Genomic DNA, 27,745 nt, shown 5'->3' with positions numbered 1-27,745 from the left:
CACCAAAGGAACAGTGGCTTCTGCCAGCACTTTTGTCTGTGAGAAGGCTGCCCTCTAGTCTCTTGCCAGAAAATTCAGTTCTTTCCTATATGTTCCTGGCACCTTCTGAGCTCAGAGTGAGCGAGTCCAAGCAAGTCTGTGCAGAGGCCCTTAAGAGGAAGACCTGGGACTCCAGAAGCTCCCTGTCTTACTCAGCCACAATCTTTGCTGGTTTTCACAACCAGAAGTTATGGGGAATTCCCTTCCTGGCACTGGAACCCTGGGTTGGAGCGCCCAGCATGGGGTTGAGACCTTGGCTCTGAGGCCCCTTGCTCCTCCCGATATTTAACTGCCACGCGGGTGGGCATGGGACCAGCTGGGTTCCTCTTCTGTCCCCCTCCTACCAGACTCTGCATGGCTTCTGTATAACATTAGTTATAAGACTTCTGTTCAGCTAGGTTTCAAGTGTTCTGAATGATGGTTCTATAGTTTCTTGGAAATTTTGATTGGTGTGGGATGATGCCAGTACCACGTTTACCTGCTCTGCCATCCTGACCGAAGCCTCTTGTTCACCAAATTCTTTAGTGAGTGATATGGAAAAGTCACTTCTCTGGGCAACTTTACTCATCATTTCATGTTCATTCATTGGATTTGGGACTATAAAGAAAAAGGTCTCAGCAAGAGGAAGACAAATAACTCAATTAAAAAATGGGCAAAGGACCTGAATAGATACTTCTCCAAAGAGGACATACGGATGGCCAAGAGACATATGAAAAAATGCTCAACATCGCTAATCATCAGAGAGATGCAAATTAAAACCACAATGAGGTATCACTTCACACCTGTCAGAAGGGCTCCATCAACAAATGAACAAACATGTGCTGGCGAGGGTGTGGAGAAAGGGGAACCCTGGTGCACTGCTGGTGGGAATGCAGACTGGTGCAGACACTATGGAAAACAGTATGGAGACTCCTCAAAAAGTTAAATATGGAACTGCCATTTGACCCAGTGATCCCACTTCTAGGAATATATCCTAAGAAACCTGAAGCACTAAGCAGAAAGAATATATACACCTCTATGTTCATAGCAGCTCAATTTACAGTAGCTAAGATCTGGAAACAGCCCAAGTGCCCATCAGTAGATGAGTGGATAAAAAAGCTGTGGGGATATTTACACCATGGAATACTATCAGCTGTAAGGAAGAAGGATCTCATACCCTCTGGGACGGTATGGATGGACCTGGAGAATATTATGCTAAGCGAAATAAGCCAGGGAGAGAAAGACAAACATCACATGATCTAGCTTATATGTGGAATCTAAAGAACTTAATAAACTGATGAACAGAATAGATTCAATGACATGGAAGCATGGATCAGACTGACGAATGTCAGAGGGATGGAGGAAGGCGAATGGGTGGAGGGGGAGAGAGTAACCAAGGAATTTGTAGGCAGATATGCACAACCCAAGGACACAGACAATGGTGGGGAGAGGGACTGGGGCAGGGGTGGGACGGGGTGGAACGGGTCATTGGGGAGAAAAAGGGACATCTGTAATATTTTAAACAAAAATAAAAATAAATAAGCAAATAAATAAGCAAATATATAAATAAATAAAAAATATTAAAAAAAGAAAAAGGTCAAGGTTCCTGACCTGGAGGAAGTCTCTCAGTCCCTGGGCATGGTGTGCCCACTATCAGCAAGCAAGCCCAGGGGGGCTTATTTAATAAGAAAGGGGTGCATAATCGTTTCCCTTACTCTAAAATTATGTTTCTACCCAAATGCCCTAAATCAACGAGCATAACCAACCATACGAGTTCAGCTAATGAACTAGGAGCAAGGTTCTGACTGGTCTGATGTGATTTCACAGGATCCCCGCTCTGCCTTGCCAGCCCTTTCGGGGACCCCTGAAGCTGGCTTGCGCCAGCTCGCCCCGAAGGAGGCTGTGCTGGCTTCTGCAAGTTTATCATTACGCTCAGTGTTCGTGTGTGGGGCTGAGTGGGGAGGAAGACGGCCACTAATTATGGAGTTTCACTCGAGAGAGCCTGCTAGGCTTTACGTAGCAGGAACACGAGAAGCGGACAGAGCTCTCCTCGTTTTAAAATAAAAGTCGCACGGAGTTCCCGGCCGTCGGGGACGAGGGGCGGCCCTGGCGCCCCGGGGGACGCGGGCGGGCCTGGGCACCCGGAGCGCGGCGGCCCGCGGGGACTCGGAGGGTCTGGGCCTCCGCGCGGGGCGCCCGCTGCCCGACCGGAGGCGCCGGCGCTCAAGGAAGTGCAGTCGGCTCGCCCGGGAGCGCGACTCTCCTCCTCCACTTCCTCCCGCCCGGCTCGGCCTCCCGCCGGGCTCCACCCCCTCTGCCTCCTCCCCCGCCGCTCCGCTCGGGCTGGGGGTGCGGCGCTCACCCCCGCAGTCCCCGGCCGCAGCGAGGTGAGGGGCCTCCGCGCTGCGCCCCAGCCCCGCGCCCGCTCTCCCCGCAGCTGCCCCGGCGCTCAGCCCTCCCGCGGCCCGCGCGCGCTCCGGGACGCGCCGCGAGGCTAGAGGCCCGCGAGTCTCCGCGCGCGCAGGCGGCGGGCCGCGGGCACCGTGCGCTCCGGGCGGGTGGCGGCGGCTCCGGGCTCGGTGCCCTGCGCGCGCTTCAGCGATGGCTTCTCCACCGCGGCGGCGGCTCTGCCTGCGCCCCCGCCGCCTCCTGCTCTTCCTGCCCCTGGTCCTGCTGCCGCTCTGCGGCGCCTTCAACCTCGACGTGGACAGTCCCGCCGAGTACTCCGGCCCCGAGGGCAGTTACTTCGGCTTCGCTGTGGATTTCTTCGTGCCCAGCGCGTCCTCGTAAGTGTCCGCGCTTGGAACGGGAGAGGCCCCCTCCCCCACCGCGCGCCCACCCTGCGCTTCCCCGGAGGGGGAGATCTTGGCGAGGCGGGCGGGAGTCAGCCGGCCTGTCTGTCCGTCCTCCCTCCCTCCGCCCTCCGCCCCTCGGGCTGCCTAAAGTTCTGGGTGGATGAAACATTTGGGGAGCGACCGGCCGTGGCACCCACCGTCCAGTTCCCTCCGCTCCTCGCTAGGGAGAGATCTTTGAAGCGGACGTGCGCCTAAAGCCGGGGAGGGGGTTCCACAAAAGCCCCGGGATGCGGTCCGCTCATCCCCGAACCTCCTCCCCGGGACCGCGCGGCTTCCCGGCCGCCCCTGCCTCCGGGACACACTCCGTCCTCCGCGTCCTCCCTGAACAAGCCCTCCCCCACTCCGGCTCTCAGACCGACTCCTTTCTCCTCAGTGACTCCTTTCCAGGCATTCTGATGGCTCTGCGACCACACTGTCCCGGTAAACTCACGGCCCCCTGTCTCTGGCATGTCAGACGTTTGCATATTCGAGAGGGAACAGATGAATTGAATGTGTCATCTGTTCTTTTTATAGTGATTCGTTATTCAGGTCATTGTTCGGAAAGAACAAGGGTGTCTGCTGGCTGCTCACTCGCTGCGGGTCATCTGAATATACTGCAGCGCCGGAGAGACCAGTTATGTTTTCAGATTGCCAAGGTTTCGCGTGCAAACACCCTCAGGATTTGTAACAAACTTATTGGCATTATTGGACTAAGAGTTGTCTTTGACTTTGCTGAACGCTGACATCATTCTCACCACCCCAGCCCCGTGTTAGCATTAGAAATAGTGATTTAATAAATGTTCACTGAATGTGTTTTGGTGTTTAAATCTTGTTTTCAGGAGGGAGACCTGTCCTTAGTGTTCTTTCTAAGCTCTTAGAAATTGTAACATATTTTCATTTCTCTCTCTATATTTTTAACGTTTTAAAGTACTGTTTTTGGGGGTAGAGGGATGATCATTTTGATCATCTGTATTTAGATAGGACCATTTTTGCAGTTTATACATGCCTAATTTGGAGATGATCTAAATATTTTTCCATGACTGTTAGGACATTCAGCAGAGTTTGTTTTCATAGTCTTTCTGGATGTTGCTTAATGTCACTCACTTTGGTGGCAGCTATTGCAGCAGTAAATAGGTAGGAAGCAGTTAGTGGAAGCTAGACATTGTTTTATGTAGTGAACTCGGTTTCATTTGTTGTTTCCAGCTTCAGTGCTTTCTATGAGATGAGCATAGATTTTCCAAAATTACCAAAGTAATTATTAACTTTAGGCAACATTTACTACTACCTTCTCTTTGATTTAATTATTTTGTCAGCCTTATTTCTCTGTCATTTAAATTTTTGTTTGTTTTCAGATGTTTTTAATTATATGTCTTTATGGTACAGAGGATTTTAGTTGTGCCCAAGGATGCTCTTTTAGATTTAATTTGTACAGAAATTCAAATAATTCTGAAAGTATATTGTCTTTTGTCCAGAGTTAGTACTTAGCAAGAGTTAGCACTTATATACTTCAGAATTGATGGAGTATTTTGCAAATGTTGCTCATAATTCTCTGGCAACCCTTTGAGTTTAGTAGTGTAAAGATACTGACAAGATGATAAACTTTAAGTGGTTTTTACCCTGGGAAGCGCAGTAATATTGAGCTATTGGCATGAGATATTTACTGTTTTTGGTTGGGAGGCTGGATGACTAATCTCTGATGAGTCATTGTGGTTGCTGACTATACTATGACCTCACAGGTTTACGTGACCTCCCACGTGGGCCTTCAAGGGTAAGGTAAAATTGAAGTTGGTTTGGTTTCATATAATGTTTTGAAATCGTCATCAGTGACTTTGTTTACTGATAGGCTAGTTAGCGCTAGGTATAGCCTAACTTAAAAAATAGAAATCAACTTTGAGATTTTTTTTTAAACAAAGTATATATAAACGAGTTTCTACTTTCTGAGCTTTTCAGATTTAATGAAGAGTAATGCAAAATTATGCTTAATTTTGTAAAAAGACACTTTAAAATGTAGCAAGCATTGGAGTCCAAGGTAGAGGGGATGCCATTTATAATACTACCTGCTGCATTGTAGTTGTTTGGCGTGATCATAAACTTATAAAGGGAAAAAAAATCCACATAATTAAATAAGTGTTTAAGATTCCTTTCTTCGGAAGGAAGAATACCTGGACTAATGAGGAAGCAACAGTAATAAAGTCTCCACATGCTTCCAGTTTCTGTAGGTGTCTAAGTACCTCTGGCAAGCTGTAGAATTGTTTTGTATCTAATTTTTCTTGCCTTAGAAAATTGTTTTTGAATTATTTCCATATTGTTATGAAAACTAATGAATCAATGATTATTAAAGAAAAGGAAGAAAAAAGCACTCGTCAAAAATGTTAAGGTGACTTAAGAAAATCCTCCAGAAATGAGTTTTAGGTATGAAGTGAAAAGTCACAAAAATAGTGATTTAAAAATTATGTAAAGTAAAAAAGAAGCATTTCATATGTTTTCTCTGTATGCATTAATTTATGGTGATCATATTGCCAGGCTTACATAAAATTTAAAGATCATATACAGGCCAAGAAGTAAAGTCATGCTTTTCTTGTGGAGGATAATTGGAGAAATTAAAAATTGCATCCTAGGCTTAGTTATAATAATTATATCTTACATTGGTTAACCTATTTTGTAATTTACAAAGCATTTTTACTCATGGTATCTCATTTCACTCGATGGCACAAACCACCAGGGGAAGTAGGGAAGCAGATAAACTCATTCTTCCAGATGAGGAAACTGAGGCCAGAAGAGCTTGCAGGCTTTAGTTGTTTGAATGGGTTAGTGCGTGGGGTAGGGGGCAAAGTGTGATTAAAAGGACATGGTATGGAATTCAAATTCCATTTAATTTTTATATTCAAATTTTAAAATTTTAAGAAGAAAATAATTGAACAATTTTCTTATTTCTTCTTCAACTATGTTGTATTACATTTTTCAGTATATATATATTTATTTTTGAATAATGCTGTGATGAGGAACACTGGATTAGAACTCTTGTCTTTTTCCCTATTAAACACTAATGGAGCCTTATTTACAGTTACTTCGTGTATCTGTGATCCCAAAGGCAAAGTGTGTGTGCGTTCGCCCTGATCACAGAAGGTCCTGCAGAATATTTAGTAGCTCTCAATCCTAACTTCCTATTTGCAACACCTAGAGAACTTTCACATTAAAACTGCTGCCCTGGCTGCATCTTAGATCCAAAAGTAGAGCTCTGACTTCGTATTTCAACAACCTGTGGATCCCTTCTTGACTAACCTGCCTTACCTCAGTCTGGCTAAAAATGAACCTTTTTCACCAAGAAATGTCAGTTACCCCTTTGTTTCTATTAATGATGCCATCATTTTCTCTGTTGCCTGGGAAATAATTTTATGTTCCTCCCTGTCATTTTCTATTTTTCTTTGTTTCTATAATTGCACTCCCCTAATATTAGTCAGTGATTAGTCACTAGGCAGAAAGTCCTAGAAATTCTTCCTTATTAATGCTTCTTGCTTCCAGCTTTGCTTTCCACTTCTGCTTCCACCTTCTTATTTCAGCCCAGTCATTGGAAGTGTGGTCCATGGCACTCAGGTCCTCATCTCTTTGCCCACCATGTGGCCCTGAAATCTGCAGAACACCTTACATGTTTCTCATAGTTTCATCTTTCTGAAGCATCTTTCTGATCCTGGTATTTGGCTGCTAAAATTTCCTCAACAGTGCTATCAGGGCCAGAGGGTTAGTCCAAACTGCTTCATCTGGGTGAAGGCCCCTTTCAGTCTGCCCCAATCTGCATGTACTTTTAAAAGTTCATAACCCATCCCCTCATCGTTGTAACCACCTTCACAACTCAAAAAATGGTGCCAGCTCATATTCATGAACTTCAGTGTGGCTCTGGCTATATTGGTTCTTCTTTCTTGCCATAAACAGTATACATACATATACTATAGCCTTATTAGAAATTAAATCCTATGTTGGTTACTCCTTATTAACACCCAAGGTTTATGGGACATTATACAATAGAAGGGAAAATGTATAGAATTTATAGTTACTGCATCTTTTTTACATCATAAACATGTTGGTTCTGTAGCATTTTTTAAGTGAAAAGCAAATAACTCTGAAATAATATTCAGTTATAAAATCTTAAACACACTTCTGTCTATAAAGTATATGATAATTTTTCAGAAGTTCCTTTTGGTGAAAGCTCATTGGTCAACCCAGAGTCAGCCAAATATAATAAACATGCTTTACCTTGGAGAGAGAAGTCAGTGCTGAAAACAGCCAAATAACTTAGTTCATTTGGAGGGTTTAAAAAATGTACTTGTCATTGTTTGGCTGGTTGCCTCTCCCTGGTAGTCAAGGTCACATTCCCTGAAGCAGCTGCCCTTAAAGTAACACTTTGAGTAGGAAGTGCGCCCAAGGGCATCCTCCTGGTTGGTGTCTCCATCCTCCTGTCTGTGTGTCCTTCCCTCTCTTCCCGCCAGCATTCTGCCCCTCCCTCTTTCCCTTCTTCCTTCCCTCCCTCCCCCCTTCCTACCCGCCCCCAACCCCAAGCACACACTCTGCCCTTTATTTTTTAGAATTTCAGGGCCTGATATTAACATCCTGCTCCTGTGCGAACACCTTAGTTCTGAAGTCATTTAATGGAAATGTCTCAAGTCATTTAAAAAGAATGGTGCCCGGCCGGACGTGGCTCAGTGGTTGAGCCTCGACCTCCAGGCGATCGGGGTTCGATTCCCGGTCAGGGCACGTGCCCGGGTTGCGGGCTAGCCGATCAATGACTCTCTCATCATTGATGTTTCTGCCTCTCTCTCTCCCTCTCCTTTCCTCTCTCTGAGATCAATAAAGATATATTTAAAAAAAAAATAAATAAATAAATAAAAAGAATGGTGAGCATGGGGATCCTAATACTGTTCTTGGGCAGACTTTTTGGAGGGGATGGAGTCTGTGGGGAGAGAGTTGCCGGCTAAATGGCTGAGCTCCAGATTTTACTGCTAATCCGTAAAATCTCTGTCAGCCACAATTAACCCTGTGTATCTCTCCCCTCTCCATTGTCAGGAAATGTTGCAAGCCCGCTATTTCCTACCCTTCTTCTTTTCTCCTTGAGATTTTGCATTTGAGTTAATGAATGGCCCTTCTAGAAAACCAAGGAAAGTGAAGCCCTTTTAAAACTAGATTTTAACTTTTATATTTCCTATTTTATTAGGGAGTATTTTATTAATCATTACTTCAATTTTGATGCCATCATCTTGTGTTTTTATGATGCTTTCAGATATTCTAATGTGCTTTTAGCTACTATCCACATTCTGAACATTTATTTTGTAGTTAATTACAGCTGGCATTGTAGGAAACTGAGACTCAGAGATTTAAAATGACTTTCTCAATTGATTTATATCATGATTGTAACTTTTAGTCCCAAACTGTGTCCCTTAGACAATGCTCCTTGTATTGCAAACATTTTTTTCTGGTCTGTCGCTTCTGTTACCCTAATTAAACTGTTGTAGACACTCATTAGATATTCTTGGATGAACTTCAAGTGACAATTATTTAATTTCCTATAAAGTGTTTCATTAACAGGCTTTTTTTGTTACTGTGTCAAAAAACACATGACATAAGATTCACCCTCCCAACACATTAATGGGCTTTTGTTCTCTGTAATTTGCGTTGTTTTGATAGTCCTTCATTTTCTCAGCTTCTTTTACCATCCTATGTCCTTTGTTCTATACAAACATTTAATTTTTCTCTACACAGCTCCCTCTTAAGACTTTAACATTTGTCTGAGGTAATTTTACTTTCTCCATCTCTCCATTTTTCTCTTTTAAAAACTTTCTGTAATACTCTTAAAAGTTACTTAAATAACATGTTGACATTTTAGACAAAGAACTTTATTCCTCAGCTTCTTTTGCCCCATTAACCTAGCATTTAGGAACTGACAGTGCTCACGCATTCCTTTTCTGTTATTCTAACATTTCTGTAGTATTTCACCAGTGTGCAAGACTGCTCATGAAGGTATGCTTAGGAAACTTGATGAACACCCATATTAGTACATCTAATTACCATCATTTCATGCCTATAATGTGCAAATGGTCTGATGAAAAGCAGCCTTGTTCTTGGTCTTATCCAAGGAACTCAGGCTGCAATTTTCATTCAGAACTCAGTCCCCTAATAACTTCCCAGCCCTCTCTGACTTACAGTGCCAAGTAAAGAAAGTATCTGAAACCCAAAATAAAAAACTTCACTAATAACTTAAATAATTGATTGTTTATTAGAAGACCATTTCTTCATATTGTGGAGGTGTTGGGGATGGTGGAAATGGCTTATTTATATATGGCTATTTTAAGTTTGACACCTATAGCTATCAAATGTACTTGCTACTCAGCTGTCAGTTTAAAAAACTTTTCTAGAGTGCTTATTATGTGGCAGGTACAAAGATGAATTAGAGTCCTCTTCATTCAAGGAAGTAATTTATTGTAAACTGGGAAGAATAGCTTTGATAAAAAATTGTAAAAGGTTGTGTAACCTGGTATGTGATGACAGTCCAGAAATGAATTTTGCCTGTAGGTTTTTAGGCATATTCTGAGAACCGTCTCTCCTGCCCTGATCTTTGGGAACGTGGCCATTATCCACAACACTGAAGTCATAGGCATACCTGTGCTTGTATCACGTTTATTAGGCCTATTGCAGGAATGTCCCTCCTTTTTACACTTGTCCAAAATGTTCTTTTCCCCCATCATGCACTCAAAAATAACTCACTTCACATGAAGAGGGGAAGTTTTGTGGTACGTTATTTCCCTGTTGAAATAAAATTTTTCTAATATACAAAATTAAGCTCTTACCGAGCTATGCTGTAGGAAAGCAGGAGGGAGGGGTGAGGGCTCTATTCATAGTCTGATTTTTTTAATGGAAGGTTCTGAATGAAAACTAAGTTGATTTTTTACCCAGTCGTTTGTCTGTGATGAGAGAGTGCCAGCATTGGTGTTTTACTAAAGCCAAATATGACTGCATAAAGCTTTATTAAACAGGGTGTGGTTTAGTTGGGAGTTTTGTCTATTTTGAGTGTGGAGTTCCAGATGAATGTCAGAGAGCAGGATTTTCATAATGCAGCCGCAGTTCATGCAGCTAGCTCTTTAGCGCTCTAAACATGACCTGGCAGATACCACCCATAGGAAAAGAAATTGACATTGACAAGCAAAAGTTAAAATGTGCATTTGCTGAGGAGGGTGGAATGGGAGGGGTGAAATTTTATATAAATAGAGGTTCTTTATCTCTTTTTTTACTTATGAAACAACAGTAGCAGCAACAAAAAAGTTAAAATGAATGCATTTCATGTTTAAGATTGCCCAGCTAAGAACATCCAAACCTGTAGAGAATTTTTATAAATATTTACTTGAGCCAAACAGAGCATATACCTGGAAGCAAGATCTCAACAGACTGAGTAAAATACTTCCTAGAATGGCAGTTTGCAGCTCTTTTTATGCATTTTAAATTAGTAGGGAAATAAAGAAGATTACTTGTACGTGGGAGAAAGCAAGGCAGGGATTGGATTACAAGGTAGTTAAAAAGATTATGTGCTCTCTTGAGAGTGGTTTGCATTCCAAAGTGTCTGAAAGGGGACATTTCAAGGGCGTTATCCTAGATGCCCAAAAGCAATGGACAGGGCTTGCTTAAGGGACAGATAAACCTTTTACTAAAGAAGTTATCTGACTGGGGCGTGCCTGTCACCATCACCTGCCCAGTTGAGAATTTATGAATAGATCATCCTGTGAAGTGTGCCTTTGGTCACTGGACTTGTCAAATTATTGTAAAGCCCCTTTTTTCCTCCACAGTAGTAAAGAACTAAAGACAAGATCTCTTTTACTTAAAAGTTTGACTCCTGATTACTTCCGAGAATTTTTAAGAAATTGAATAGTCATCCTGTTCTTTGACCAGGCATTGATCAGATTAATTTTGTGAGAAGAAATTTGTTAGTCACTATTTTTTTGAAAGAATTGAAGTACAGTAGTTATAAAACAAGCAAGCTTTACAAATGGAAAAATGATAATATTTAGAACTACCATAATTCAGAATTATTTATTTGGAATAATTAAAAAAAAAATTCATTCAGGATATAGAAAATGTATAGCAGACTATACACACACACCCCAAAAATCAAAACAAATCCATGACTCTAGCCAGGGCACATTTTTAACAGCTGTAATGAAATATAATCGACATATAATAACTACTTATTTAAATTTGACCAGCATAAATTTTTAAATGATCTGTAATCCTGTGGTTGCCTTATAATACGTTCTTAGGATGAATAAACTGTATTGAGTAATGTGTGTATGTAAGAGAGCTCCAGATGAATAAAGAATGTTATGACCTCAGTGAATAGTTAAAAAATATATATATTTGTGGATAATATAAAAAAAATGATTCCTGTTCCTAAATCATAAGATATTGTTTATGCTTTGAGCCATTTTTAAAATCTTCTCTTTTCTATTTTAGCAGGATGTTTCTTCTGGTGGGAGCACCCAAAGCAAATACTACCCAGCCTGGGATTGTAGAAGGAGGGCAAGTCCTCAAGTGTGATTGGTCTTCTCACCGCAGATGCCAGCCAATTGAATTTGATGCAACAGGTAAATGTTGATGCCGTGGCCCCTTCTTCAAATTTGTGATTTGATTTTCTTAAAGTATTAATTTTTGAAAGTACTTGCTTTAAGTTAAATGTAAAAATTTAATAAAATAATGTCAGCACTTCAGATCTCCACAGAAAATTATATAAAGACAAATGATTTATCATATGATTTTTTCCCCCCCTACAATTTTGTGGCATATAAAAGCATTTAAAAAATACATTGCATTTCCACTGCTTTGGATGTCTTTGACTTTAAACTGATAATGTCAGTCTGCAGATATCTGGGGAAAATCTATTGCAATGTTTTTGCACCTCTTCTGAGAAGAGGGAACTCATAGGTACAGCAAGGTTTTCTGTCCTTTCTCTATTGGCAGAATCGAAGCACGACTCACTAACAATTGTAGAAAATCAACTCTCTGATCATGCATCTATCTAAGCCTGGGGTCGTGCTACCAAAACCAGTTAAGGAATTATTTGCATTTCAGTAGATGTGGTTGACTTTTTAAAAATTCTTATCCAAAATTTATTGGGAAAATTATGTGTTATGGTTCTGATAACATTAGAATTTTATCTACAGGGACAAATTTTAGTGTCAGGGTTGTAATAGTAAGGAGGAAAATAGCATAAGGAAAATGAGAAATAACTTAAGTTTTACATTTGTATTGGTGAAATTATATGTGTGTGTATATATATTTACATATATATATGACCCTGTATGCATTTGTATTGGTATATTTAGGTATATTTTTGAAAGCTTAGAGAAGAAGACTTAAAGAAACAGTGACATTCTTTAGGTGCAATAGTTTTATAGTTGTTGTTTGTTTGTTTTTTTATGATTCTGGTTTGTTGGCTTTGATAGAATATTTTAAGATAAGCCTGAAGAAGATGAATGCTTTTTTTCCATATTGTTACTTCCTGCTAGTTCTAAAATATATTCATTCTGGGAATTATAGTGTCAGTGAAACAGGAATAATGATGTGGACTGTTTGTTCCATTTGAGATCATGATCAGTGCCAAAATGAGTGTCAGTCATTAAACCAACTCATAGGAATCAGGTCACGTGTTTGTTTTTTTCCATTTGAACCCTGTTTTTTCTATGTATGGTTAACATTTGGAAAACCCCAAGAGTGTGTAAATAGGCTCAGGTTTACCTGAAATGGAGAAAGACATGTGATGTAGAATATTATGCGTCAGGGAATTTGTATCTTCTAAAAAAATTGATGACTAATAAGATGAAACTGTAGTTCAGTTTTGATAGTTTGAACTATGTTTCTGATTTCAACGCCATAGGTTTTTCTGCAGTGCAAGATAATTTATTACTGGTCTTTTTTGAAATTTGGCTTTAAATAGTGTTTTGTTTATTGAAAAAAATGCACTTGGTAGAAAAAATTTCAAGCAGTACGTAAGTGTATACAATGAAAAACAGAACTTTCTTACATCAGCCTGCTCAAAGGTGATCGCTTTAAACAATTTTTTTGTTCCTTCTAGAATTTTCTTACTCCTATGAAAAAAGGCAACTCACAAATAGGAATATACTAAATATACTGTTAGGCCTCTGACTCCCCCGACTCCTACCCCATACCTGACAATATAAAATCTCTTGTGTATCTTTCCATACCGATATTTATTAATTAACCTCATTGTAAGTGACTGATAGTATTGTATGTGTAGCGCAGTTTATTTCATGTGTATTTCTTATTGATGGACACTTAGGTTGTTCCCAGTCTATTGTTACTATAAACACTGCTATAGTTAAAATCTTGTAACTGGTATTTGTGTGAATATGAGTGAGTATGTGTGTAGGATAAAGCCCTATCTAGCAGGGGAATTTTAGATCAAAATATATGTATATTAAAGTTTTGATAGATTGCAAATTATTCTTCACAAAGGTTTACACCCTTCCAATTATGTTTTCTGATGCCCATGCCAATACCAATTATCACCATATTTTTAAGTCTTTGTCAATTTTATATTGTTACAGTATTATTGTATCTTATATATGTATCTAATATATATTAAGTTACATTATGCTGTTTCATGTTGTCATTAATTTGCATTCCTTTAATTAACTGTAAGACTAAGCAGTTTGAATTTGTAAGCCATACTACTTCTTTTCCTGATATTTGCACATACTTTTTATTGATTTATGAATTAAAAAAAATGAATCAGTTGACAACACTCCATCCTTTTGGTGGTTTAGGCCAAAATCTGGGCTCATGCTTGACATTAGATTTGTCAACAAGTTAAAAATCTGCTTCTCGCTGTTCCGCTGCTAACATCCTGGTCTGAGCCTCCCTGTTCCTCACCTGGACTGTTGCCCCAGCCTCCTGACTTAGTAAGCGTGCTGCCAGGAAGAGGTGGCACCCTTAAACTGGGGTAGTTTCAGGAGCTTTTTAGTAAAAGGACTATTCACAAAGGATTGTGCAGGGCCTCACGGATCAGCAGTGCCTGCGCGGAAGGGAGCCGCTGCCAGCATCCAGGCAGAGGGCAGAGGGCAGGGGAGAGAGCCGTGTGGCAGGGGCTGTGGCTTCCATCGGAGAGCAGTGGCCAGCCCAGGGGGGCCGGAAGGGAGGCGCGGGAAACAAAACCCTGACCTCACTCCTTCCTCCTTTCCATCCTCTGCACCTGCTCCCCGCTGGCTGAGTCCGGCCGGCAGCCCGTGGGCACGGCGGTGCGTGAGGTCATACATACTGTCAGCGTCCTGGGCGAAGGTCAGGCCGGACGACCGCAGACAGGAGACCCGAGGGGCAGCTGGCGAGTCCACACCCCTCGCTGTTCTTTCCATTTCCGCCCTGGATACCCCCTGACTGTTCCTACAGCAGCCGGAGTGAGGCTTTCAAAATACTCAGATCGTGACACTTCAGCTCAGATCCTACGCATACCTTCCCTGCTGTCCGTCGTCGCTGAGGGAACTCCGAGCATCCCAGTCCACTCGTTCTCCCTTTACCTTCACCTCCTGTTCTCCCCTCCTTCACTCTCTTCTAGATTCCCCCGGTTTCTTTGCAGTGGCTTGTAAACAGTAGGCGCAGTTCCACCTCACCTTTGCCTGGGTGGTTTCCTCTGCCTGGACCATTGTTTCCTCAAATGTATGTTGGGTCCCCCTCCACCAGCACCTTTGAGAATTACTTAAATGTCGTCTTCTCAGTTGCACGCTGACCATCTTATTTAAAATTGCAATTCCCTTCTTGCCACTCTGTGCTCTCATCCCCTTCTCTGCGTTACTTTTCACTGTAGTACTCACACTGCTGTATGTTATTTATTTTTAATTAATGTTTCTTTCTCAAATAGGGTATGAGTTCCATGAGGATAGTTTTTTATCTGTTTTGTTCAGCACTGAAACTTCTGAGCCTAGAATGATGTCCGGTGCCTGGTACAAGTTGGTGCCCAATAAATGGATAAATGAAAAAACTAATTAATCGTAGAAGCTTTTCCTATAGTGAAGAAATAACTAACGTCCATTAGTTATACATGTACAATAATGTATTTTTCATTTTGTTCTCTTAGGTCCTTGCTTATGATAGTTCCTTTATTATTTTGTATAACTTCTGAGACTTCTCATATGAAAAGAATATACAAATTAAGACTTCACTTTCTCACATTAGGATTTTTATCCATATAGTGTCTGAATTTTAAAACAGAGGACAATATAGATTTCAGTAATCTAGTCTTGAAAATGTCTATTTAGAAGCAGCACCATCAGACTGAGTCCTGACTTTATGGAAGAAATGCTTAAAACTTAGAGCATCCTCCTGAACTTCCTTCACACCTCTGCCCCTAGGAGCCATCACCCCATCCTGGGCCAAACACAGAAACATCTCCCCTGCTCCGCTCTCTTTTATCTTTTTGATTATCTCAAGAGACAATGGCTTTCCTCTAGTTCTTTCCCTTATCTCAGCCTTGACGGTAGCTGAGTGGATGGATAAGTGTGGTTTCTGGAGGCCACTGCCTGGGGCTCAGACCTCAGCCCTGCCGTTTACTTGCCCAGGTTACTGCTGCCAGGTTGCTGCCATCTCCGAGTCAGTGGTCCTCAGCAGACCTGCTCCAGAGGCATGCCTTGGACTGAACGAGGGGCTTTATGTATCCGTTAAGACATGTCGCCTGCTTAGTCCAGGGACAGGCCTTTTGCAGTGGATCAGTAAATATAAGCTGTTTTATATTAAGACTTCCACCCAGTAAATATAAGCTGTCTTATACAATTATAACTTCCTTCCTTCTCAAAGACCCTGCCTTTGTCTTGCCCTTTTCCTTTTTAAAAAGAAAACAAACTTCCAAATGTGCTTCAGTTTTTCCTACCTGAAAAACTAATCAAAACCGCTTTCCCTTGAACATGTGTGTTCTTAGTCATCTTCCTCTCTCCCCCCTTCACGTCCAGAATGTTCAGTGTGGTGCCTCCCTTCGTTTCCCTGCTCACCCGCTTCAGTCTGGCAGCTGCCTCGCCCGTCCCGGCGGAGGCCCCAGTTGAACTTGGTCAGCGGACGCTGCTTATCCCCCACCCTCTTGAATCCCTTTCCAGCTCTCCCCACTGACCATCCCTTCCTTATTTGAAGTCTGCCGCTCTTTGGGAGCTGTCCTGTCCCCCTGTTCCGCCTCACCTTCTTCATGCTCGTGGAGTTTGCCCTTGGCCTCTCCTTTCTTCCCTCGCTCCATGTCTGCTCTACATGGTGATGCCATGGTGAGGAAATAGGCCTTGGAGCCAGACAGACTTGGGTTCAAATGTAGGCTCTGTCATTTTTCCAGTGTTATTTTGGGAAAATTACCTATCTTTCCACATTCCTGGGGTGATCAAGAAGAGTTGAAATGAGTTGGTTTGTCTACTTTACTTTGTTGTGTTTCTGAGTTCAGAAGAGACTTAAATGTTTCCATTCTTCTAATTTGGGAAGTAAAATTTATAAAATTATTTTATTTAAATTAGCTCTGATTTATGATATAATAGATATTGCAGCTATTCATCCATATCATATTTCTAAAACCTCTGGGAAAGCCCTTGAATTTAGGTATGCCCATGTGGCTTTTCCTAGCCAATAAAACTTGAGCAGAAGGATGTCGTTTGTGGACAGAAGGGTTTAATAGTTGGGTCATTATTCTGAATAGTGATAGTTTAAGTGATAGAGCCTCTATTGGCCTAGGTCGCAGAGAGTGGAAGACAGGAAGCATAGACTCTTATCCCCACAATGTATGTGTACAAAATAATCTTTTGTTATTTTTGACTAATAGGTTTTGGGGATGCTTGTTACTCCAGCACAGTGCAACCTACCTAATACAGGACTGGGCAAAAGTAGGTTTACAGTTGTGAGTATGTGAAACAGAGTTTATTCTTGTATTATTATTTATTAATATTGTGTTACTTATTAGTGTTACAGCCTTAACCTACTTTTGCGCACCCCTGTGGATATTACAATTGTATATTATCAAGTTGGCTGTTGGGAAATGGTTATTAAAAGCCTTTCCTATTCTACATGCCAATTTGTTCTTCCGTTAAGTTTCTTGTTCTATTTTACTGGGCCATGAGTGGCTAAGCAACTAGATAATATTGCTTATGCCCAAAGTGGCTTTTGGTTGGTAAATTGCATTTAGATTGGGGGAAACTGTAAATAGAGGATAAATACCTGATGAGGATGCTATAGCTTCGGGGTTCCCCGAGTACAGTGACTTATCACTGGCATGTTCTTTGCAGGAGCCCTGAAAGCTATAGCTATAGAATCACTGCAAGAGATGCCATCCCAATGGGGCAGTGAGGCTTTGAACCAGGGTAGCTTCCCTACTCACCAGATCATGTTTATTCATATCTGAGCTGTCATCTGGGGAGGCAAAGAGAAGAGCTCTGGACAGCTGTGTGTCCTGCTGCTTGGGGAAGTTCACATAAGGACTCTTATCAAGGGAGTATGTCTAGTTCTGTCCTACATCCTTTAAATAGGCTGGTGCCACGGGTGGCCTTGGAGGTTTGTGAGTCTGAAAGTTTAGTTGAGCCACGAGAAGCCCTCCGATGGTTGTTGGGCCAACATTTGAAGTTTGTAACTGTGTGAAAGACTTTTGGCTCATTTGTTTCTTGGGCTGTTTCTCTTTAGAAAAACACAGAATAGTGACTATCCCTTCCTGTAAAAAGAACAAACCTCAGCTAGCTCCAGAATCACAATAAAAATTTTTATAGTAAGGTTCTTCTAAATAGTTTTTGTTAAATATTATGAAGAGTCCTTTCCCATTCCCCTCCTCTTTTAAGTCAGCTTCTACTCTGCAGGCAGTCTCATTGCACTGAGTACAGCTCTTTTTCTTCATTAAGCTGCAGTTTATGTTGGTTTTCTTTTTTTTTCTGCTTATCTTATAATATGTTTGTTTTCCTGACTAGATTGTAAGCTCTTCAAAGCAGGGAACAATTTATTTCTGCTCACCATTGTATGACGTATGAGTGATTGCGTATGTGTCTATTCTGTACAGGTGTTGGGTTCTCTATGAAAAGCAATAAAAATAGACCCCGGCTAAATTTTGCTAAACAGGAATTTATTGGAAGTGTATTGGTAACACTAGTTTTCTGAAAAATGGGCAGGAACCAAGAGAAGCAAACAGAGAGAGGAACCATTAGTGCTGGGTTTACTGCTGCTGGAACTGGTATTGCTAACTGAGGGTCAACATCATGAGAATAATTCCCATCCCTCCCTCTCTGCATCACTTGCTAGAGACTCAAAGCTTTTATGGGAGTATTTGACTGGCTGGGTCTAAGTCATGTGCCTTTGAAAATCAAGGCAGGCCTCTTATCTCACAACTAAGAAGTGATGGATTATGAACTTGTATAGGGAATTACAGCCTAGGGTCCTTCAAAAGGGAAAAAAAAGGGACTCATAGGATGCCTTTTTATCTTTTTGATTGGAAAACCAGGTAATAGAAAGCATCCATTCTCAGTACAATATGTATCTATTACTGATTAATAATTCATGGACTAATTTTACTTTGCCCAAGATGTACCTGGATGTTAGACAGTGTGTACTTTATTAGAAGGCCTTTTCACTGAGGCCGGTTACATGCATTAAGACACGTGGCAGGGGCTGAGGAAGAAAGTCTGGATTTTTATTTTAAGGTAGTGTAGCACTTAGTTTCTTAGCTCTTAAAAAAGAAAGGTGAATACTCTTAGTGTGCTTTTCTTTCTACCCAGGGCATGATTTTGGGTAGTAGGGGAAAAGGGAAGGTTTTAAAAATATGTTTGGAAAACCAGTCTACATTTATTTTACTTTAACTCTGAGCAGTAGAGACAAATAGATTTATACCAGAATGAAGGAGGCATAACCGGAGAGTATCCGACTCTGTCTGGGGCCTTTGAGGAAAGCTTCCCAGAGCAGTTGGTGACGTTTGAGTGAGGTAATGAAAAATGAGATGGAATTCACTAGATGTGGAAGAGATGGGTCCAGGTAGAGGAAACAGGTTTTTTTCTGTTTTGTTTTTAAAATCCTCACCCAAAGATATGTTTTACTGGTTTTAGAGAGAGAGGAAGGGGAGTAGAGAGAGAGAAAGAGAAGCATTGATTGGCTGCCTCTCGTGTGCACCCTGACCAGGATTGAACCCACAACCTAGGTATGTGCCCAGACCGGGAATTGAACCTACAACGTTTTGACGTTCAGGACGATGCTCCAACCAACCGAGCCACTAGGCCAGGGCAGAGGAATAGTTTTTGCATGGTTTAGTAAAAATAGTCATGAGTGAAAATCAAGCAATTCCATGTGACCACACCTACATGTCTCTGTGTCAGTACAGCACATCCTTGAATAATGTTACTTCATTCAATGTTGTTTCATTATAACATTGGTGAGATGCTGTAGAAACTTAACTGTTGTTTATATCACTTAGCCTCTGGTAAAATTGGTGTCCTTACTGCGTCGTTTAGCTTAGTCGCAGAACTTATCAGTTTGACAGCGTTAAATGAGGACTTACTGTATAAGGTTTATCTGTGTATGGTGGAGGTGGTGAGGTGTTGAAAGTATGATAAGAAATGAAACTGGAAGTTAGCTAAGGAAGGTTCTAAATGAATTTTAAAAAGATACTCTGAATTAGCAGTCTAACCAAATAAATTCAGCATAAAGCCTAACACACATAGAGCACTGTATTAAAAATAAAAGGGTGGAGAGCCCAGTGGGTAGATCTTGGGTAGACCGTTTCTTTCCATGTTACTAAGTGGGTTTGACATGAACACTGCAGGGCAGATAACACTTTCAGTACATAGTCTATTAATTTTCCCGGTCATTACTTTTGGTATAAGTTATAATATTATCACGTGGATATCTTTAAAATATTGTAGACATGACTTTTAAACAATTAAGGGAAAATGTAGGGGTCTATGATGAAAAGTTTAGTTTACTGGAAAGTTCAAGATGGCAAGCTTACTTGCTGCTTTGATTTTTTTGAATTACATTTATGCATTAGTGAGCCTGCAGGAACCAAAGGAAACCTCAGGCTAAAATTTCTCTCTTGGATTTGTGAGATTTAGTTGCAAACATGCTCTCTATTAATTTTTTTTTTCGAGCTTGTCTTTATTTTTCTTTTTTCGAGAGAGGAAGGGAGGGAGAGAGAGAGAGAAAGAAACATTGATCGTTTGCCTCCTGTACATGCCCGATGAGGCATCAGACCCACAAGTTAGGTATATGCCCTGACCAGGAATTGAACCTGAACACACTTTTAGTGTACTGAAGATATTTCAACCAACAGAGCCACCTGGCCAGGGCCCTGCTGATTTTCTTGGCATAATATATAAACAAAAGATGTAAAAAGGAAAGCTTACTGTCTTACTTTACATCTTTGTATAGTGATTGAAATGTTACAATTTGCATTAATATAGTGGTTGCTCTCTTGGATTTTTAAACCCTTTCATCTAGTGACTACACCCAATTTGTAGTTTTAACTAAGATCTGCATAATGGCTGAAAATCCATGTTTTCCTGAATTGACAGAATCATATGACCTTTGAAGAATTATGGAACTTGTGAAAATGAAGGGGTCATTTTGAGATAAGATTTGTTTGTTTTACACTAAGATGATTGATATGTAGAATACACGGTTTATTTGAATGCGGATGTGGAAAAGTACACCTTAAGTAAAGATTAGCATATGATTTAGTTTTAGGGTTAATGATCTGTGTATATTAGGACGTAAATACATTCCAAACTGTATTATGTCAGCATGCAAAATATTATTGAGAATATTCATGTAATAGACATGGGGTGGTTTGTTATTTCAATTTTGTCTTCCTGCCTGAATTATTTTCTTACTGCTGTTGTAATAAGTGACTATAAACTTGGTTTAAAAACAGCACACATTTATTACCTTTAGTACTGGAGGTCAAATGCCCAAAATGATCTCTGGGCTAAAATCAAGGTGTCTGTAGTGCTGCATTCCTTCTGGGGAAGAATCTGTTTTCATGCCTTTCCAGCTTCTAGAGGCCACTCATTCCTTAGCTTGTGGTGCCTCCCGGTTGTGATTACATTCAGCCAACTGAGATAATCTAGAGTGACCTATTTTGAGGTCCTTAATTTAATCACACCCGCAAAGTTCCTTTTGCCATTTAAGGTCACCTATTCACATGTAGGTTCTAGGGGTTAGGACTTGGACATCTTTGGGCAGCAGTACCCTCCCTTTTCTATATTTTCTTGCTTGATGTTGGTTATACTGCAAGTTACTTTAGGCAAAGAACCGTGCTTATGTCAGCAGGCTTTGTTCCCTCTCTTGTTCTTTTTGCTTTGACTCTGTGATTATGAGGAATGCAAATTAGACTTAGAAGATGTAGGCTCAGATTCAGGCTCTGAGACTCACTAGATGTGACCTTGGGCAAGTGACTTAAGTTTGCCAGCCTTGGTTTTTCTCATTTGTCACATAAGCATGTGGCATGAGATAATGTCTCTGAAGATATGGGAAAATCCTGTCCTTGCAACATGCTTTCCTTTTCTTGGAAGCAAATGTTACTAACAAACTGATTATTGCCCAGTTTTCTCAATACTAAGTCTTTGCAGAAAGACAGACTTATGATCTGCACTGAGGGGGGAGAACATGCAACACCTGGTCCTGCAAAGTCTCTTTGTTTAGAAATACGGGCTTGCCGATATGATTGTTAATATGTCCCTTAAGAAGGGGAGAAGCTTCTGTATTCCAGATTCAGTGAATGGATGTCACCTCTCACCAATAGTACCTGTCCTAGAGAAGGTCAGAAGTCAGATTACTCCCTGCCTACCCAAACAGCTTGCTGGAACACTTCGCCCCTAGTTCCCAGAAGGGCTTGGCTGTAGGCTGTGGGCAAACCTTGGCCAGGCCAGCTCTCTCTGGTCAACAAAAGTGCTATTTTCTGCATATTACAACACTTTGTATTTAATAGAAAATAGAAAATGTTCAGCTGCTCTCTAGCCTCTGTGCCATCTGATTTCCAACTTTCATTGCAATTAAGATAATCATGCAGCCTCTCAGGTGCAATTTGTCCTCTTGGTGAATTGTGTGTCTTTCAGAGTTGTGTTAGATACCTCTACAGTTGCGACAGACCTGCAAATTACAAGGTTGAAAACACAGAAAAATAGTCTCCTTTCCCTTGTTAATACAAAATAAGTTCATACTGAACTAAGGAATTACTTTGTTTTGCTTTGTTTTTCTTCTTTAAAAAAAAAGTCTTTATTGATTTCAGAGAGAGAAAGGGAGAGGGAGAGAGACTGAGAAACGTCAATGATGAGAGAGTCAATGATCGGCTGCCTCCTGCACTCCCCTGACTGGGGACCAAGCCCACAACCAGGGCATGTGCCCTGACTGGGAATCGAACCCCTATCTCCTGGATCCTAGGTCGATGCTCAACCGCTGAGCCATGGGCTGGGTGGGCCGTTCTTCTTTTTAATGAAACTGTTTCTCCAGATATAATCTGTCATACTCTGGTAATTGGAGAGCTGGTAGGCAACCTAGAAATCAATTAATCAAATTCCTTTATTACTAGGTGACTAATACTCCTGCAGTTAGTTGGCATTTTAACACTTTAAATGTTTTGCCCAAACTGAATCTTAGGATCCTTTACGGCCTCTTCCCTGGTCGCTTTGACCTGACACATACCCATTTTTTTGAAGACTTAACATTGACTTGGCTTTTTAAAAAAATCTTCAGCAGAACCCGGCCCGGCCGTGGCTCAGCGGTTGAGCATCGACCTAGGATCCAGGCGATCGAGGTTCGATTCCTGGTCAGGGCACATGCCCTGGTTGCGGCTGCAGCCGATCAATGACTCTCTCATCATTGATGTTTCTATCTCTCTCTCTCCCCCTCCTTTCCTCTTTCTGAATCAATAAAGATGTATTTTAAAAAAAAAAAAAATCTTCAGCAGAGTTTTTTTTTGTTTTCTATTGTTGACTTTTTTATTTTTTTATTCAAAATATTACAGATGTCTCTTTTTCTCCCCATTGACCCCCTCCACCTGCCCCCCTCCCCCCCAGCCCCTCACCACACCATTGTTTGTGTCCTTGGATTATGCATGTAGCATATAAATTCTTTGGTTACTCTCCCACCCCCCTCCTTCCCTCTGATTCGAGGGTTTTTTTTAAATGTTAGATGCTTTCCGGATCATTTCCTTCCAGCACTAGGAGGAAACAAACCAGCATTGATAAGGCAGTGGGTGTTTTCAAAGGGCCTGTATTCTCTGTGCTGGCTCCAGCCGAACTATCAGTCTTGTTCACGGAACGGGAAGGTTTTGATTCTTGGTCCCCTGTGGTAGAGATAACTCCATAAATACATAAATAAATACTGATCCCAGTGAAGTGAGCTGCATCATGTTTTCTTCTGGCTTTACTTTTCTGACGCTTCCTATTTGCTTTTCGAACAAAATGATATCTAATTTTATATAAAAGATGTTTCTGGACAGCTCTATGAAAATTAGTAACACTTTCTCCTGTTCATAGATTATGGTTTTAGAATCTATTTTTATATTCACAAATGATTAGTTTTTCAGTAATCTGTGACTTCCAGCACTTTAGATTTAGGGACCTTTATCTCTTGTCATTTTAAGTCAACAATTATGTTTCTAGGGACATTTAAAGACGCTTTGAAGTTTATAACGCAAATTATCTTTTCATTAATACAAATATCTAAGCACTGACTATCCAAGTTTCCTAATTAAGGAACTTTTTTTTTATTAAGTCAAAGAAATTATTTGCCTCCATTTTTTCAGTAACATCTAGAATTTTGATTTTTTTAATGAATTGTTTTTTTGCAATATACTACCCTAATAGTTTGACTCTATGACATGGACTAGAGAAACAGGAGGATAATGCTTATAAAAATTGCTAGGAGGAGCTTGTTCAGTTTTAATGTTCTTGAATTTTAGGAACTAAAACTCCTTTATGTGTGGGAGATGAAATACAAACATAAAGTTAATTAAGAGGGGATATGGAAGCTTTTAACTAATTTGTATGTGGAAATTAATGGATATGTATCCACACTACTCCCCCCACCTTTTAAAACATTATACAAATAATGCCAAATCATTCATTGAAAAAATGAGAAAACACTGAGGCAAAAAGGAATTAAAAATCTCCCAATCCTGCAACCCAGGAAACCAGTGGCTGTGGGATATCTTTGTATGTGTAACGGGTTTGTGTGTGTGTAGAAATAACATAAAATTATAATTTACTCCATCTGTCTCTTACTGTTGGATATTTTAAAAAAACGACTTAACAGTCTCTGTTTGAATTTTAATTATTTAGAATCAATTTCTAAAAATGAAATTTAGAAGTCAAAGGGATGTGAAAATGATACAACGTATTTCCAAATCAAACTTGATATTATCCTTCTTAGTCTGTATGAAACATTTATCTTGTTTAATTTGCATTTCTGATTTCTAGTGAGGTTAAGTTTTCTCATTAGCTCTTTCTGGTTTATTTTGTTTTACATTATCTATTCTTATTCTTGGTCTATTACCCTACTGATTTTTTATTTTCTGTTAATTTTGAACAAGTCTTTATTACATACACACATTTCTGTTTAGTGTTGCAGCTACCTTTCCACCTGACAGGTTTGTCATTTATTTTGTTTTTTAAAGCTTTATTGAGATATAATCTACCATAAGTCCATTTCCATACACTGAAAAGAAGCCTCATGTTCACTGTCAGCCACTCCACATTCGCATCCTGAACCCTAAGCAATCAAAAATCTTCCCATGTCTTTGCAGTTCGCTTTTTTGGATATTCGTGTAAATAGAATAACACAACATGCAGTCTTTTGTGTCTGGCAGTTCATTCATGTTGTCACAAGTATTGGTGCTCTGTTCCTTTTTTATTGCTCAGTAATGTTCCGTGAGCCTTTTTTTATCCATGTGCCAGTAAGTGCACATTTGAGTTGTTTCCACTTCTTGGTTATTATGAATAATGCTGCTGTGAACATTCGTGTGCAAATCTTTGTATGAATGCATGTTTTCATTTCTCTTGGATAGATAGCCAAGAGTGGAATTGCTGGGTCACGTATTAACTGTATAACTTTTTTTTTCTTTTAATGTGTAAATTCCTTTTAAATTTTTTAAAAATTTGATTTTAGAGAGAAGAAGGAAAGCAGGAAGAGAGAGAGAGACAGACAGACAGGCATTGATTTGTTACTCCACTTACTGATGTACTCATTGGTTGCTTCTTGTATGTGCCCCGACCAGAGATTGAGTCTGCAGCCTTGCAAATGGATTCATTCTTAACTAACTGAGCTACTTGGCCAGGGCTCTGTTTAACTCTTTAAGAAACTGCCAAATTATTTTAAAAAGTGGCTGCACAATTTTATGAGGGTTTCAGTTTCTTTACATCCTTATGAACACTTGTTATTTTTTGTCTTTTTAAAAATTATAGTCATCCTAGTGATTGTGAAGTATTTCATTGTATTTTTGTTTCACATTTACCTGATGGCTAATGTGTTGAGCGTCTTATCATGTTCTTATTAGGCATCTGTGTATCTCTTTTGGAGAAATACCTGTTCAAGTTCTTTGCCTATTTTTAATTCTTTTTTCTTTTTAAAAAATTCTTGAGTTGTAAAAGGGAGATGAATATATACATATTCATCCTGGATACAAGTCTCCTATGGAATATATGCTTTGCAAATACTTTTTTCCATTCCGGGGGTTGTTTTTTCACTTTCTTTGTGTTTTTTTTGAAGTACAGTAGTTTTTAATTTTGGTTGAGTCCAATTCATCAACCTTTCATCTCTTGTACTTTTGGCTTCCTAAATCGTTGTCCAGCTGTTACATTTAAGTCTGTGATCTGAGTTTTTTTTCCTTATTACAGTTTGTGATAGGGTTCCAAATTAATCTTTTTGCATATTGATATCCAGTTGTCTCAGCACTATTTGTTGAAAAACTATTTTCTTGGCACCTTTGTCAAAAACCAGTTAACTGTAAATGTAAGAGTGCCATTTATGTTAAAATGTACTATTTATGAACTACTAAAAGTGCGCGAATTATAAGTCACCCTTGACTGTAATATACATTCGTATTTCTTTTATTATTTATTTATTTTAAATATATCTTTATTGATTTCAGAGAGAGGAAGGGGGGGGAGAGAGAGAGAGAGAGAGAGAGAAACATCAATGATGAGAGAGTCGTTGATCGGCTGCCTCCCGCACGTCCTGACTGGGGATCGAGCCCGCAACCCGGGCGTGTGCCCTGACTGGGAACTGAACCACAGTCTCCTGGATCCTAGGTCGATGCTCAACCGCTGAGCCACGCCCGGCCGGGCCACATTCATATTTCAAAGATGTTAATATCTGAATATTTACAGCTTTGAATCAATGAAATACATTATTTCACATTATCATTATCATTAGGTTATAAATACATGACACCAGCAGCTGTCTGTTCATCATTTTCTCTCTAGTTTACTTCATAGCACTTTTGACTCTGAAAATATCTTACATAATTTTGTTTATTATTTCTCTCCCTTGATAGCAGGGGCCTTATCTGTCTTACCTACTGCTATATTCCTTGCATTTAGACATAGGAGGTACCCATGATTTATTTATTTAAATGAATGATCAAAGATTTCCTCCTCTGACCTTTTAATTTTCACATAAATAAATAAGCAGTATTAGGAGGTTATTGTTTTAGACAAAGAATAGGAAGTGTGACTGAGCAAAAGTAATATTTGAAGTAAAAAAGCTGCTTAAGGAAATCTGCAAGTTGTCTATTTTATGAAAGGATGAATGTGGGGTGACATTGTTTTGTTTTTACTGAGGTATGATTGACATATAGCATTAGTTTCAGGTGTATAACACAATAATTTCATATTTGTGTATATTGCAAACTGATCACTGTAATGTCTGGTTAACATCCATCACCATACATAGTGACAGTTTATTTCTTGTGATATAAAATTTTAAGATTATTCTCTTAGCAACTTTCAAATATGCTATACAGTGTTAACTATAGTCACCATGCTGTACGTTACACTGTTTTAATAGCTGCTTTTGGGGGCAATAAATAAACTCCTAGAGGACCTAAATTATTTCATTATTCATAGAGTCATATCGTAATAAATGGGAATCAAATGACTAAAAACACAAGTAACTTCCAAATATTTTCAAATGCTTTGGCATTCATCTTGACTATGGCCTTTTCAAAAAAGATGACATAATCTTGTTGCTCGGAAGGATATTCCTTAGGCATGGGGGGGGGGAAATGAAACAAAAAATTTAACTTTAGGTTGATAAAGTAACTTTGTCTAAAAAGAAACATTCCTATAATTCTCCAGCAAGTTGCATGTTCCACCTTGTCTTTTGAAACACTCTGAGGAAATGAGAAGAGTTGGCTACTGATCAGGGGGCAGAGTCTAAAGCTATGACCATTTGCTCTGCTCAGTGGCCTTCTGACCAGAAGTCTTCAATCATGGGAGTCTGATAGGGTGCAATTGACAAAATTAAAGCCAACAAAAATAGACATTAAATCTTCAAGTCTCTAGTGATTTAACTTCCTAATTAGCTTCGAGTTTCTCTAGCAACATTCTCTATGTTTGAAAATGATAGTATAGAGTCTTATGTTCATTTATATAATATGGGACATTTCTTCTCATTTTTACCATTGTATGAAATACCCTTTATTTGGAAAATCAGAGCAAATATTCCAAGGTGTTTTACAGAATTATGGACAGAAATCTTTGTTCTTTCTTGACTGTTGTCTGAGGAAGCATTTCCTCCTGCCCTGGAATTCCTGCAGTTGTCTGTATCTGATTTCCCTTTTGAGTTTTGGTGGCATGGTCCAGCAGCCTGTGGAGTTCCGGCATCACTCCGAATGCTGACTTCAGGGCTGTGACTCA

General features: G+C 40.1%; 1 protein-coding gene across 2 annotated transcripts in view; it reads left to right on the top strand.

Moving 5' to 3' along the window:
* Window positions 1-2,592: 2,592 nt before the first annotated feature.
* The window catches only part of ITGAV (integrin subunit alpha V), a 76,824-nt gene continuing 51,671 nt past the window's right edge, over window positions 2,593-27,745 (top strand). The window contains exons 1-2 of one of the 2 annotated variants that reach the window (XM_016212598.2): window positions 2,593-2,804; window positions 11,346-11,473. In XM_016212598.2, coding sequence (XP_016068084.1) covers window positions 2,620-2,804; window positions 11,346-11,473 — 313 coding nt within the window. In that variant the 5' untranslated portion in view covers window positions 2,593-2,619. Of the gene's footprint in view, window positions 2,805-11,342; window positions 11,474-27,745 lie in introns of both variants that reach the window. The other variant, XM_016212524.2, reaches the window with a different exon arrangement.

Source organism: Miniopterus natalensis, chromosome 8 (assembly GCF_054644295.1).
Source record: "Miniopterus natalensis isolate mMinNat1 chromosome 8, mMinNat1.hap1, whole genome shotgun sequence".
Classification (NCBI taxonomy): domain Eukaryota; kingdom Metazoa; phylum Chordata; class Mammalia; order Chiroptera; family Miniopteridae; genus Miniopterus; species Miniopterus natalensis.
This window is presented reverse-complemented; position numbering and strand designations above follow the sequence as displayed.